Below are 11,863 nucleotides of genomic sequence, written 5' to 3'. Positions count from 1 at the left end.
ATAAAAAAAACCTAAATTAAACCTCATAACTCATAAGCCTATTAGCACCAAACCAAACGACTTCTCAAATCAATTCTCAATCGAAAAATCGAGTATCTTTGAAATTCTGAAACCCTAATAATATTTGTGTGAAATTATTGATTTTTGAAAGAAATGCCTCAGAGACATTCAAAGAACAACAACGATCTCGCCTTCTTCACCTACGACGAGAAACGGAAACTTGGTTATGGAACGCAGAAAGAGAGATTGGGGAAGGATTCAATCAAACCCTTCGATGCTTGTTCCCTTTGTCTCAAATCGTTGATTGATCCTATGAGCTGCCAAAAAGGTCATCTTTTCTGTAAAGAGTGTATTCTCGAGTGCTTGTTGTCTCAGAAGAAAGATATTCAAAGGTACTTTCTTTCTCAATGCTTTTCGATTTGGATGTGTTATGTTATGATTATTATATGAGTAGATGGATCTGTTTTGGACGCAATTTTATTAAAATTTTGATATTGGTATTGGTTTGATAAATTAGTGTTTTCTGTTATGTTGATAATTTAACTTGTTTTGTGGGGGTTTGAATCATTAACTTGTTGTTGTTGATTAGTAGATGCAAAAGACTGAAATCATTCAATGATAAATCAATGTTTTGTTTGTTGCTTAGTACTAGTTAGTATCTAATTATCCATCCAAGATTTGAAACTCCAAAATGAATATGTGGTTTGAGTCAGTGAATAGGTTTCACTATTCCATTGCGGGAGAAGAAGAAAAAGAACGATGGCGCTGAAATGAAGCATGGTGATGATGTACCGCAAGTGATCGTGGAAGAAAAATCATCAATCATGGTATATATGGGTATAAAAATTCAATTTTATGGTTTTAGTATAGAAAACCCTTTGTGTAAAAAAAATAAAAATAAATATAGAAAACCCTTTTAATTAATTTGAGTTGGTAACTTTGGAAGAAACGGCGTCGGTTCAACTTGATACCGCCGTGACAAGTAAGCCGGTTTGTTAAGTTTCGTTATTACAGAAAGAGAAAGAAAGCCGGAAGAGAGAGTGATAACCAAGTGTTGTTAAAGAAGGAAGAAGAAATGGTTTTTAAAGCCGTTTCTTCCGCGATCACTTGCAGTACATCATCACCATGCTTCGTTTTGGCGCCATTGTTGGTGTGTCGTTCTTTTTCTTCTCCGGCCATGGAATAGAAAGTTCAAAAGGAGGATGAATCCGCAGAATTAGATTAGAATCTAGAACTAGAAGGAAAATAGAAGAGTAGCTGTTCGTAGACATAACCTTCTTCTAAACATTGTCCAAGAATATATTTGTGGCTTGAATAAGGAAAATTCTACCACTTGGTTTAATTTTAATCTAGGATCGGTCTTTGGTTTAGAGTTAAGTCATGCTTATCTTCTCAGCCTTACTCTTGATACTGCTTTATCAACACTGTTGAATTTAGGGCGTGTGAGTTGTGACACTGGCACACAAATACACAATGGATGTGGCCTACCTATGTGCCAAAATGTATGCCACAGGCCCATGATAAAGGCACGAAGAAAATCTTGTGCTGCTAGACACTTATATTCTGTAAACTCACCACAAAGCTATCAGAGAAGATGAGCATAGAGAGTAGTTGAAGAAAAGCTATCAGTGCAGCTCCTGTGTCTGTCAAAATTATCAATTCTCTTAGTTTAAGATAAGCCTAGGCACACCATCCATGGGGATCAATTTTTGTAAATTTTCTAATAAATTTCTCCCCCATGTCGGTCTGACCAAATTGAGCATACATGTCCCAAAACATTTGGTAACCTGTAACTTATTCAGGTACACCACCAAAATCCTTCTCAAGTCTTGAGAGTGCATTCCTTGAAATCTTCCTGCTTTATTTGTACTTATCACACCCCATTTTATGGTGTTACTTTCCCTGACAGCTTCAAACGCTATCTGAAATTGTGAATAAGATGATAAAACATACCAACCTTCCTCAAGTTCTCTGCTATAACATTTCACCACCCCAAGACCCTAACTGTGATAGAGTCTTCCACCCTCTTCTTACTTGCCCATTCTGTCTTACCACCTCCAGATCCTTGCCAACAAATTTATTTTTTGCACCCAAAGCACCAGGGCTATGCCCCAGTATTTTTATCATTCTTTATATACCAATTTCTCTTGAGCTGTTCACTCCAGTAAGCCCAAAAAGAGTGGATGCAGAAATAATAAGAGAATTTTTGCATGTATTCCTTCAATTCTTTGGGCTCATTAAATCCAAAATAGAAGCTAATTGAATAACTTGCTTTTTTATTTTTATTTTTGTTTTAGTAATGTCCTTACTAAAGCCTGCTAGGGCTCAGCCATTAGCTCAAAAAGTAAACTTATTTTGCAAGTTCAGCTACCATAACTGAACCAATTTTTCATAAGCTTTTCTATTGGCTTTGTTCAGTTCAACTTTCCATTTAATTTAAAATGTTGACATTAATTATAATGCTTTCGTAAATTCCTTAATATTTTATCTATAGATTAGGTATACTATTAGCCACTATTGCTGAATGTTTGCAATTTTCCATATGATACACACATTGAATTTACTAGTTCTGTCAAGAGTTTGCTGTTTCCTGTAAATTGTGATAGCCGGTCTAAGTTCTTTTGCAGAATATATTCCATTACTTTGTTCAGAACAATTGAATGTATGTTGTCTTCATGTGTATTATGTTTTTCTTGTTATGAATACCGGTGTTCTGTGGTGAACATTAACAATGTTGTTGGTGATATTGCCATTTACAATAAAATAGGAGGCTTGTGGCCCATTCTGCTCAGCAGAAGCAAGGAAAAGAAGAGGAAGAAGAGAGATTAACGTTGCAGAAGGCTAAAGAGCTTGATGCATTTGATCAGCAAAATCATGGTGCTGTACCGCAGTACAGTGATAGAAGTTATAACCGTGATAAGAATGGCTTCCATGGGGCAAACAGTGTGAAGGTCACTTCCTATGAGGAGGAAGCCCTAAGGACAATGAAGGCATTTTGGTTGCCTTCTGCTACACCAGAAGCTTCTGTTAAAGTAGAAGCTCCTTCTACCAGTACTATCTGTCCGGAAGGAAAGGAGACTCTGAAATTAAAGACACTTTTCCCTGTGCAGTTCACTGAAGATACTAGTGAGCAGAAAAAATCCAACGCACTTGATACGACCTATGTTTGTCCTAGCTGCAAAACCACTCTCACCAACACAATGTCACTTGTGGCTCTCAGTTCATGTGGGCATGTATTTTGCAAAAAATGTTCTGACAGATTTATGGCTGTCGATAAGGTCTGTCTTGTTTGCAACAAGGCATGTAAAGAGAGACATTTGGTGAATTTGAAGAAGGGAGGGACAGGTTTTGCTGGTCATGATGAGAATCTTGAAGCCAAAGATTTCAAGCATTTGGGAAGTGGTTCTGGTTTGGGGCTGGTTAGACCTGCGATGAAGACTTAAAAAGGCGTATTTGGTTTGGCTAGTCGAACGGTGATATGTAATTCAGAAGAGGAAAAATGTGCGTTAAACTTCTCTTTACGATGAAGTTATATTGTTAAAGCTGTATTTGGTTTGGCTTGTCGGATGATGATACTTATTTCAGAAGAAGAAAAATGTTCGTTTAACTTCTCTATATGATGAAGTTATCTTGTTAACATGGTATACTTCATCATCTTCTTTATTGTCTAATGATGATGTATTTTAATACTTGTATTTTATTTTGTGTATTTGGTTCTGTATTTTTGTTTAGCTAAATCTGACCTAAATAATTTGAAAAGTGAGCTTGTTTTGTTTAATGTAGTGGTTCCAATTTCAGCTATATTATAATTTTCAAGGGGAGGGTTTTAGCATGACATGACTTGTAGTATTATCATCTACCATGATTGATAATTTGATGATAATAATTGATGAGGTTTGTTGATTTTGAACAAGATAGCTACAAAATGTTGATGTACAGCTATAAAATGTTGAATTATAGGTGTTTTCCAACTTTGTTCGGTTACATAAATAATAAACCTTGATTTTGATTTTATTGCACATAATGACTACATGAAAAGAATATCTAATCTGAATCCACAAATCTATCATTTTCTCTATTTCTATATGTTTTTTTTTAATGACAAATATATTATTATTAAAAATCATGTATCTGCACAAAATGAATAAAGACCAGTAAAAGAGGAACTATAAAATAAATACGCCGTATATAAGTGGAACACCGATGAAAAATACCAAAATTGATACACTTAATAGACATCCACTTCTAATATCATACTTAGAAGGATACTCCTCAACTTTCAGTTTATACATCAACCCTATCGTAAATATGTGACTAGACTACTAAATAGTAATGTATAACCGTAAATACTACATGCTCTGGCCTCATGAATTATGATTTTATATTCTTCAATCTTCACTATGGATAAAGCTTAAAACTTAGAAGTGATGGGATTTTTTGTGGTCAAACAAATATTCCTTGTGAATAATTAACTGTATGCACGTAATTTGCTTCAAGAAACAGGCAGGCAAATGAGATTATTGAAGCTCTTCTTATCCACAAACGTAAAGAAAAGACACCTCCAATCCAAGAAAAGCTAGACATTCTCACCATTTTTATAAAAGACCTCATTTGAAAAATGAAATAAAAACACACAAAACTGAAAGAAAAACACAGTTTTGCTATGTAAAACAAACAACAACCACAGTTTTGCTATTTATTTGTTCCTATTTGATTTGTTAAAAAACATAAAAATATTTGTTCCTAATTGAGTTGAAAAATTAGTCAATAGTCCGGTTTGGCAATTCCTCTATAGCTATGATCAAAATAGAATTGTTTACTTTTTTTAGCTATTTTTATCACTGAAGTTTATTGTTTGTTTATTAGTTTATAATATTATTAATAAATAATTCAAATAGCTTTTGAACTTATAATTTATTATTATTTTTGTTAATTTTACTTTTATTATCTGAATTATAAATAAATAAATAAATGATGATTCCTCTAAACATAAATATATAAAAGACATTTCAGTCAATATTGTATTTATTTTGTACAAATCTTGAAACAAATGCTGCTAATATTTAAAAAAATGGAATAATTTAAAATATATTTTTATATCATTTTTTATATTTATCTTTGTTTAACGGTTAATTTTATTAAATCCTACAAATAAAATCAATGTTTTGAGTTTAATTTGTATGCATTGTCGGTGTAAAGTTTTTTTTACACATGTATCCAATGATGCGTTGCAACATCATTTTAATGAATGTGAGACATCATGTGTTTTTAAATATCATATATGATTTATTGATATATTATTAAATGCATGTGTAAAATAACTTTGCAGTGATAGTGTATATAATTTATTCTGCTTCTATTAGCTAATTTATCCATTATAACTATTTTCTTACCAAACATAACCTTTGTGTTTTATACAAAGGTTTTCTAAATTAAAAAAGTAATTTGTTTCATTGTTTGCATCATTTTTTATTTATATTTTTTTTATTTTATTTATTATTTTGTAAAATACAGCTCAAGATTGTTATGCTCAGTGGGTGGGCAATGGTGCTGGTGCATGTTGATCGACACCCTGTTTATATCCATATCCACATATAACTATACACTTATTTTTATATTTTAAGTATTCCTTTGTTATATAGTATTGTTGTACTAAGTGTGAGATAAGTTAAATTTCATATTGTTTGAAAAGCGAAGATTGAATATTTTATAAGTGAGATGATCAATAAATCTAATATCTGGAGATTTTGACTTTGAGTAAAACAGTGGCGGAGCTAGCCCGAAAAATTGGGGCGGGCCGCTACAAATATAAATCGAACATGCAAAAGAAATTACTAAAAAAAAGATATATCATATCGAAAGTTTGTCTAGTATGCATATCTCAAAAGTAGTCAAAAGGTGGACCATTAACATGTTTATTAAATAAATTTTAAAAATATATTATGAAATATATTTTATGTCAAATGTGTAAATTTCATACTTTTTAATTAGTTTTTGTATTTATGTTTATAATATTATATGCATCTCTCTAACAAAAATTTAAATTTTTTTAACAAAAGATTGATCAAACATGAATTTTTATGCACAAACTCTATTTTAAATAAAAATTTGAGTACTTTTTTCTCCAAAAAAATATACTTGAATACTTCGACAAAATAAATTACACATTTTAAGATATCTATAAATTATTAAACAATAAAACATTAGAAGGGATGGTTAAAAAAATAAATTAAAAAGTATATTTGAATTCTGGGACGTAAAACTAGCGGGGGTTTTAAACCCACGCAAACTGAAAACATGTTAAAGAATACTGGATTGTATGGTTTGAAACCCCCGCGAAACAAAATTTAACAAACTACACAGACTATGTAGCGGGGGTTTATAACCGCCGCTAAATAGTATACCTATGAAAAAAAATTAAAAATTCTGGGGCGGGCCATGGCCCTGTCCAGCCCATGAAGGGCTCCGCCCCTGAGTAAAGATATTGTGTACAACTCACTTGTATGGTAGTTTTTGGTCAATTGTAGATGATCCATCTGACTACCCCTATGACCGAAGAGATTTGGTGGTAAATAAGGCTTTGTGAGTTTGCAAGAATGGCGGATAGGTTGTTAGAGTAATGGTAAAATAGAGAAATTTTTTAGAATGTTTTATAGAGAACGATAAATAAAAATTTATGATTAATATATTTTTAATTTTAAGAATCTTATAATAATATAAATAAATTGAATTTGAAGAATTAATCTAAACCCTCTAAATTGTTGGGAGTAATTCATTGGAACATTTTTTTTTGAAGGATTAATTTGTTAAAAAGTAATACTACTAACATTCATTAAAAAGTAATACAAAATAAATACTAATTAACCATAATATATACGTATTTAGTACTTTTTGTCAAAAAATATACGTATTTAGTACTTGACCGACCTCCTTGCTTTGTTCCCCTATTGTTACGATAGAATGGTCCCCTATTTTAATTTACAATAGAGTTGAAAATCGAACACAGAACTTCTAATTATTCAACTTTATTATCAATTAAAAGGAAAACATGATTTAGATGGCTCCTTGCTTTAGAAGTTCTGGGTTAATTATTGATTGAATAATTAGAAGCCATCTTAATTAAATCAAGTTCTAAAGCAAGGAACTTTATTGTAAATTAGAAGGAAAACATGATTTAGATGGCTTCATGCTTCCCTTTCTTAAATGTACGGAAAACATGATTTGTCTTTATCCAAAATATGAAGGTGTTATTCAAAATATTTTCTTCTACTTTCTATATCTAAGACTAATAGGATAAGTGTTGTCCAAAGAAAAAAGGACTAATTAATTGGATAAGGGAGCTACACTAGGATCACTTTACAACGACAACACTTACCCCTACCATAACTCCCAATGATCCGTATATTATACACTCATAATTTCAAGAGTAATGTTTGTTTTTTTGACAAAATTTGAAGACTAATGTTAAACACTAATACTTCTTCAATAATTGAACCACTTGGAAATAATCTTTCTTCAACATCGTTGACTGTGAGCATGTTTCATGTAACATTTAATATGACCGATACAAATTACTTTGTGCAAGCCAATGAAGTTTGACGTTCTTGAGCAAGAGGACAAATGTGTCAGTCTAGTGAGCAGGTTTTCAGGAAGGACATGACTTATCATTGTCACTACGAATCTTTTGATAAGCACTAGAATCACATAGAGGCTATAGGCTCTTTCCAGAACACGTCTCTTCTTTAGAACTTGTCTTCGGCTTCGGATTTCATTTTCAGCTTTATAAATGGTCTTCAACTCAGAACCAATCTTTAGTTTCAGATTCAGTCTTCACAGCGTAGTCTGATTTCCACAAAGGGTTGAATTATCTCGCTTTAGAGTTAACCGTAGATGTTTTCTTGATGCTTTCCTGTTCAAAACTTGACTGCTTTTGACTCCTCGTTCAGAACCATGCTTGTCTTTGGTATAGATAACTTCAGAGTTGACTCTTCATACTCTGAGTTGACATTTAAACTCGTTTTGTATGTTCCTATAATTTCCTGCACACTTGAACATACATTAGTACTACCAATTATCTTCTTATACATTGATATCATTAAAACATCAATTAGGTCATTATTCCAAAACTCATTTTGGCCTAACAATGACAGCCTTAAATATCATTCATAAAGAATTTGGAGTTACATAAAGAATTTGGGTTACCTATTATCCTATGATCTTTTACTTTGGCCAGTTATGAATACTTATTCAGACAGTTAGTTTTTATTATTATTGCTTAGTATTTTTTTAAAACTAAAGGTATCATCCACGCGTAATTGTAAAGATTAATTCACTCGATGTAATCGAAATTCATTTAAGGAGTTGACATCTCCTAACAAATACTTCTCCAACGCACTGGCCGAGGAACGAACCCATGACCAGATGATTAATTAAGGAGCCCAAATACGACCACTTGCGCCACATTAGGTTGATTATTATTACTAGTTAAGTTTACATTGTGTTGCTTATAAAAACAAAAAAAAAGTTTACATTGTGTTAAAGGCTCGAATTTACATTTTCTATTCTTCTTCACTGGATAAAATAAAACTTAAAAGTTTGTACAAAAAAAAAACTTAAAAGTGATTGGTTTTTTGTGGTCAAACAAATTTTCTTTGTGAATAATTAATTAGATTCAAATGAGATTATTGAAGCTCTTCTTATCCACAAGCGCAAAGAAAAGACAACTCCAATCTAAGAAAAGCTAGACATTCTCACCATTTTTATTTATTAAATTAAAATAAAAGTCTGCATTTGAAAAATGAATGACACAGTAAATTGAAAGAAAAACAGTTTTGCTATTTATTTTTTCCTAATTGATTTATTAAAAAAAACTGTTCATAATTAAAATAACTTGCTTAGTAAAAAACAGTTTTGCTATTTATAATCGGTTTGGCAATTCATTTATAGTTATGATTAAAATAGACTTGTTTATTCCTTAAAAAAATAAAATAATAGACAAATCTATTTTTAAATCAATATATTTTAATTTATTTTATAGTGTTAAATTTGGATCACTTAATGCATGATTTGACTGCATAACTGCATCATTAACCGATCGCATAGAATCCATATCCAGTAATGCATGATTTGACTTTATCCAAAATATGAAGGTGTTATTGATAATATTTTCTTCTACTTTCCATATCTAAGACTAATAGGATAAGTGTTGTCAAGAAAAAAAGAAAAGACTAATGAGTTGGATAAGGGAGCAACACTAGGACCACTTTACAACGACAACACTTACCTACCATAACTCCCAATGATCGGTATAGTTATACACACATAATTTCAAGACTAATGGTAGATAGACGAAATAATAAATCATTGAAAACTCACTCATATAAAATAAATAGATCGAAGTTCGAACTTCAGTCTTAAAATGTCCGACCTAACAATTTTGATATTTTTATCGATTATACAAAAAATTTTGGACTAATTTAATCAACTTCTTATTGAATACTGTTGCCATATTAATATATTATAGAAAATCAATTATGATCACTTTTTGATTAACTTTTATTTTAGACAAGACAAGATATCAACTTTGTAAAAAAGAATATCCAAAAACCAATTCAAACTCGTAAAAGTCACATGTTAAAAAACACAATTTTTCTATAAAAAAGAAAACACAACTTGATACATTGACATCAAATTTGGCTTCACATTAAAACGATTGAATGGTGCTAGACAAAAATATATTTATATATTATCACGACCTAATATAATAATCATGTAAAACCTCTTATTCATTTTCTCCATTATCATGTTTCAAAAAAATTTATACATATAGAGAGGTATAGATTTTTTGTTGATAAATAACTACGCACAATAAAAAATAATGTGTTATTGGCTGCAGAGGGCTTACATGTATTGATGGAAGCAATGGTGGAGCGCAATATGTTTACGGGGTACAGTGTGGGTGAACTTGCACAAGTGTCGGTGTCGCATCTTCAGTTTGCTGATGATACGTTGTTGATGGGGACTAAGAGCTGGGCGAACGTACGAGCTTTGCGCGCTGTCCTTGTGTTGTTCGAGTCTATGTCTGGTTTGCGAGTGAATTTTCACAAAAGCATGCTGGTTGGGGTTAACATCCCTGATTCTTGGTTAGGTGAGGCGGCGTCTGCTATGTGCTGTAAAGTAGGGAAGATCCCTTTCCTTTACTTGGGCCTTCCTATTGGGGGTGATCCGAGGCGTTTATGTTTTTGGGAACCGGTTTTGGATCGTCTAAAGAATAGGTTATCGGGTTGGAGAAGTCGATTCCTCTCTATTGGTGGTCGTTTAGTTTTGCTTAAATCTGTGCTGACTTCTTTGCCTGTTTATGCTCTTTCTTTCTTTAAAGCTCCCTCAGGTATTATCTCTTCTATTGAATCTATATTGATTAAATTTTTTTGGGGGGGAAGTGAGGATCATAGGAAAGTGTCTTTGATCAACCTCAAGTCTTAAAATTTCCTTTTTATTAATATACTCAACCAACTTAAGTTTTCCATGTGGTGTCAATGAGAGAATTCCAAACATAGTTTTGTCTTTGAAATCGTAAGTTAAATAAGTTTCATCATCGTCCGGAACTAAACGCCAACCGGATAAATACTCGGTTAACATTCTTGGTGATCCGAGAAAAACTCTTCCATTCCATGGACCAGTTCTCCAATGAATATTTGTATCATGCCAAATAAACACTTCCGGGGTACCCAATCTTTCAATACTAGCTGAAAATGGTCCTGAAGAAGGATCATTGTCACTTTTTCTTGCTACAAAAGCTATTTTCTTACCTGTTATTTTATTAGTTGAAATTCTCATTGTTGGAACAGCTGCATCTGCAGGGTGTGAGAAACTATCCCAAATTGTTATTCCAGAATTGTTGTCCCTTAGAATCAAGTTTCCTAAATCATTAAGTTGAGCTGTTGAATTTGTTGAAGTATTTGAAATATTTGTTGTCCAAATGATGGTACCATTTTGATTGTTCAATATTACAAGATTTCCATGTTTGTCAATTGTGACTATTCCTGATGAATCTTTAAGAGGTTGATCTCTGTTTGCAATCCATATGTTGTTGGTTTCATTGATATACCAAATTCCTAGGTAACGGTTGGTTGAATTTTTTGGGCTGAAAAATCCTAGCTTGAAATTTGTGTTGTTTGAGGTTATAGTCTCTTGGTCTTTGAGTGATTTGGATGATGTAATTGTGTCGTTGACTGAACTATAACATGAATAAAAGGTACAAAAAATGAGCAAAGTAGTAATGAACAAGTGATTTATGTTATGATTTAGGAAAGCCATAAATGTGTAACAAAAATGTTTAGATGATGATGATGTTTTTTGAGGATACTAGGATTTAGTTTGGTGACAAATTGTGTAATCGTTGAGATTGTTTATTAAGAAGCCAAATTGTGTCTGCTCATGTCATGGGGTAGCTATTTTCCCACAAAATAATACTAAAGAACTAAGAAAGTCAAGAGAATTGTTCACGGGTAACACTCAAAACCAAGTCAATCAAGTTCATGTCCAACTCAAACTAACACATTTAAATTCAATAGTCCCTCTGTCTTAAATTATACAAAACTAATTGCATTTTTGTAAGTGTGTGAAATGATAAAAAAAAATTACTTAACTAAAAAAACATTTAAAGTAATTATAAAATGTAATAGTTGTCTTATGAACTTAGCTCAGTTGATCGGACATTGTATTATATATGCAGAGGGTCGGGGTTCGAATATCAGTCATCACACTTATCCACTATATGAGTGGAATTTATAGCCATTTGACTATTTTAAAAAAAAAAGTAATAGCTAACCTCATGATGGCAACCTTTATTAAATTATTATTA

The 11,863-nt window shown here is 31.9% G+C and overlaps 2 protein-coding genes across 3 annotated transcripts; one reads left to right on the top strand and one right to left on the bottom strand.

The window, feature by feature from the left end:
* LOC123907961 (E3 ubiquitin-protein ligase CSU1) lies at window positions 1-4,019 on the top strand. The gene is made up of 2 exons (XM_045958440.1): window positions 1-392; window positions 2,768-4,019. The coding sequence occupies exons 1-2, from the start codon at window positions 154-156 to the stop codon at window positions 3,441-3,443; spliced, it is 915 nt and encodes a 304-aa protein (XP_045814396.1). The 5' UTR covers window positions 1-153; the 3' UTR covers window positions 3,444-4,019.
* A 3,201-nt stretch (window positions 4,020-7,220) lies between these two features.
* Window positions 7,221-11,424, bottom strand: LOC123907959 (putative G-type lectin S-receptor-like serine/threonine-protein kinase At1g61610). Of its 2 annotated transcripts, XR_006809526.1 has the most exons (2): window positions 9,905-11,424; window positions 7,221-8,039 (listed from the first exon to the last, which is right to left on the bottom strand). XR_006809526.1 is itself a non-coding variant. In XM_045958437.1 (1 exon), exon 1 carries the CDS (start codon window positions 11,314-11,316, stop codon window positions 10,384-10,386), a length of 933 nt encoding a protein of 310 aa, XP_045814393.1. In that variant the 5' UTR covers window positions 11,317-11,424; the 3' UTR covers window positions 9,848-10,383. The 2 variants fall into 2 exon arrangements, 1 of the variants encoding a protein (XP_045814393.1); XM_045958437.1 differs by lacking the exon at window positions 7,221-8,039 and having other exon boundaries at window positions 9,848-11,424.
* Window positions 11,425-11,863: the final 439 nt, after the last annotated feature.

This window comes from Trifolium pratense, linkage group LG2, assembly GCF_020283565.1.
Source record: "Trifolium pratense cultivar HEN17-A07 linkage group LG2, ARS_RC_1.1, whole genome shotgun sequence".
In the NCBI taxonomy this organism is placed as follows: domain Eukaryota; kingdom Viridiplantae; phylum Streptophyta; class Magnoliopsida; order Fabales; family Fabaceae; genus Trifolium; species Trifolium pratense.
The sequence above is the reverse complement of the archived record's forward strand: the minus strand, read 5'-3'. Positions and strand labels throughout refer to the sequence as shown.

Coding starts and splice junctions, on each gene's coding strand:
- LOC123907961 (XM_045958440.1), top strand. CDS start 154: ATGCCTCAGAGACATTCAAAGAACAACAACGATCTCGCCTTCTTCACC. Junction 393..2,767: donor CAGAAGAAAGATATTCAAAG/GTACTTTCTTTC, acceptor ACAATAAAATAG/GAGGCTTGTGGCCCATTCTG.
- LOC123907959 (XM_045958437.1), bottom strand. CDS start 11,316: ATGGCTTTCCTAAATCATAACATAAATCACTTGTTCATTACTACTTTG.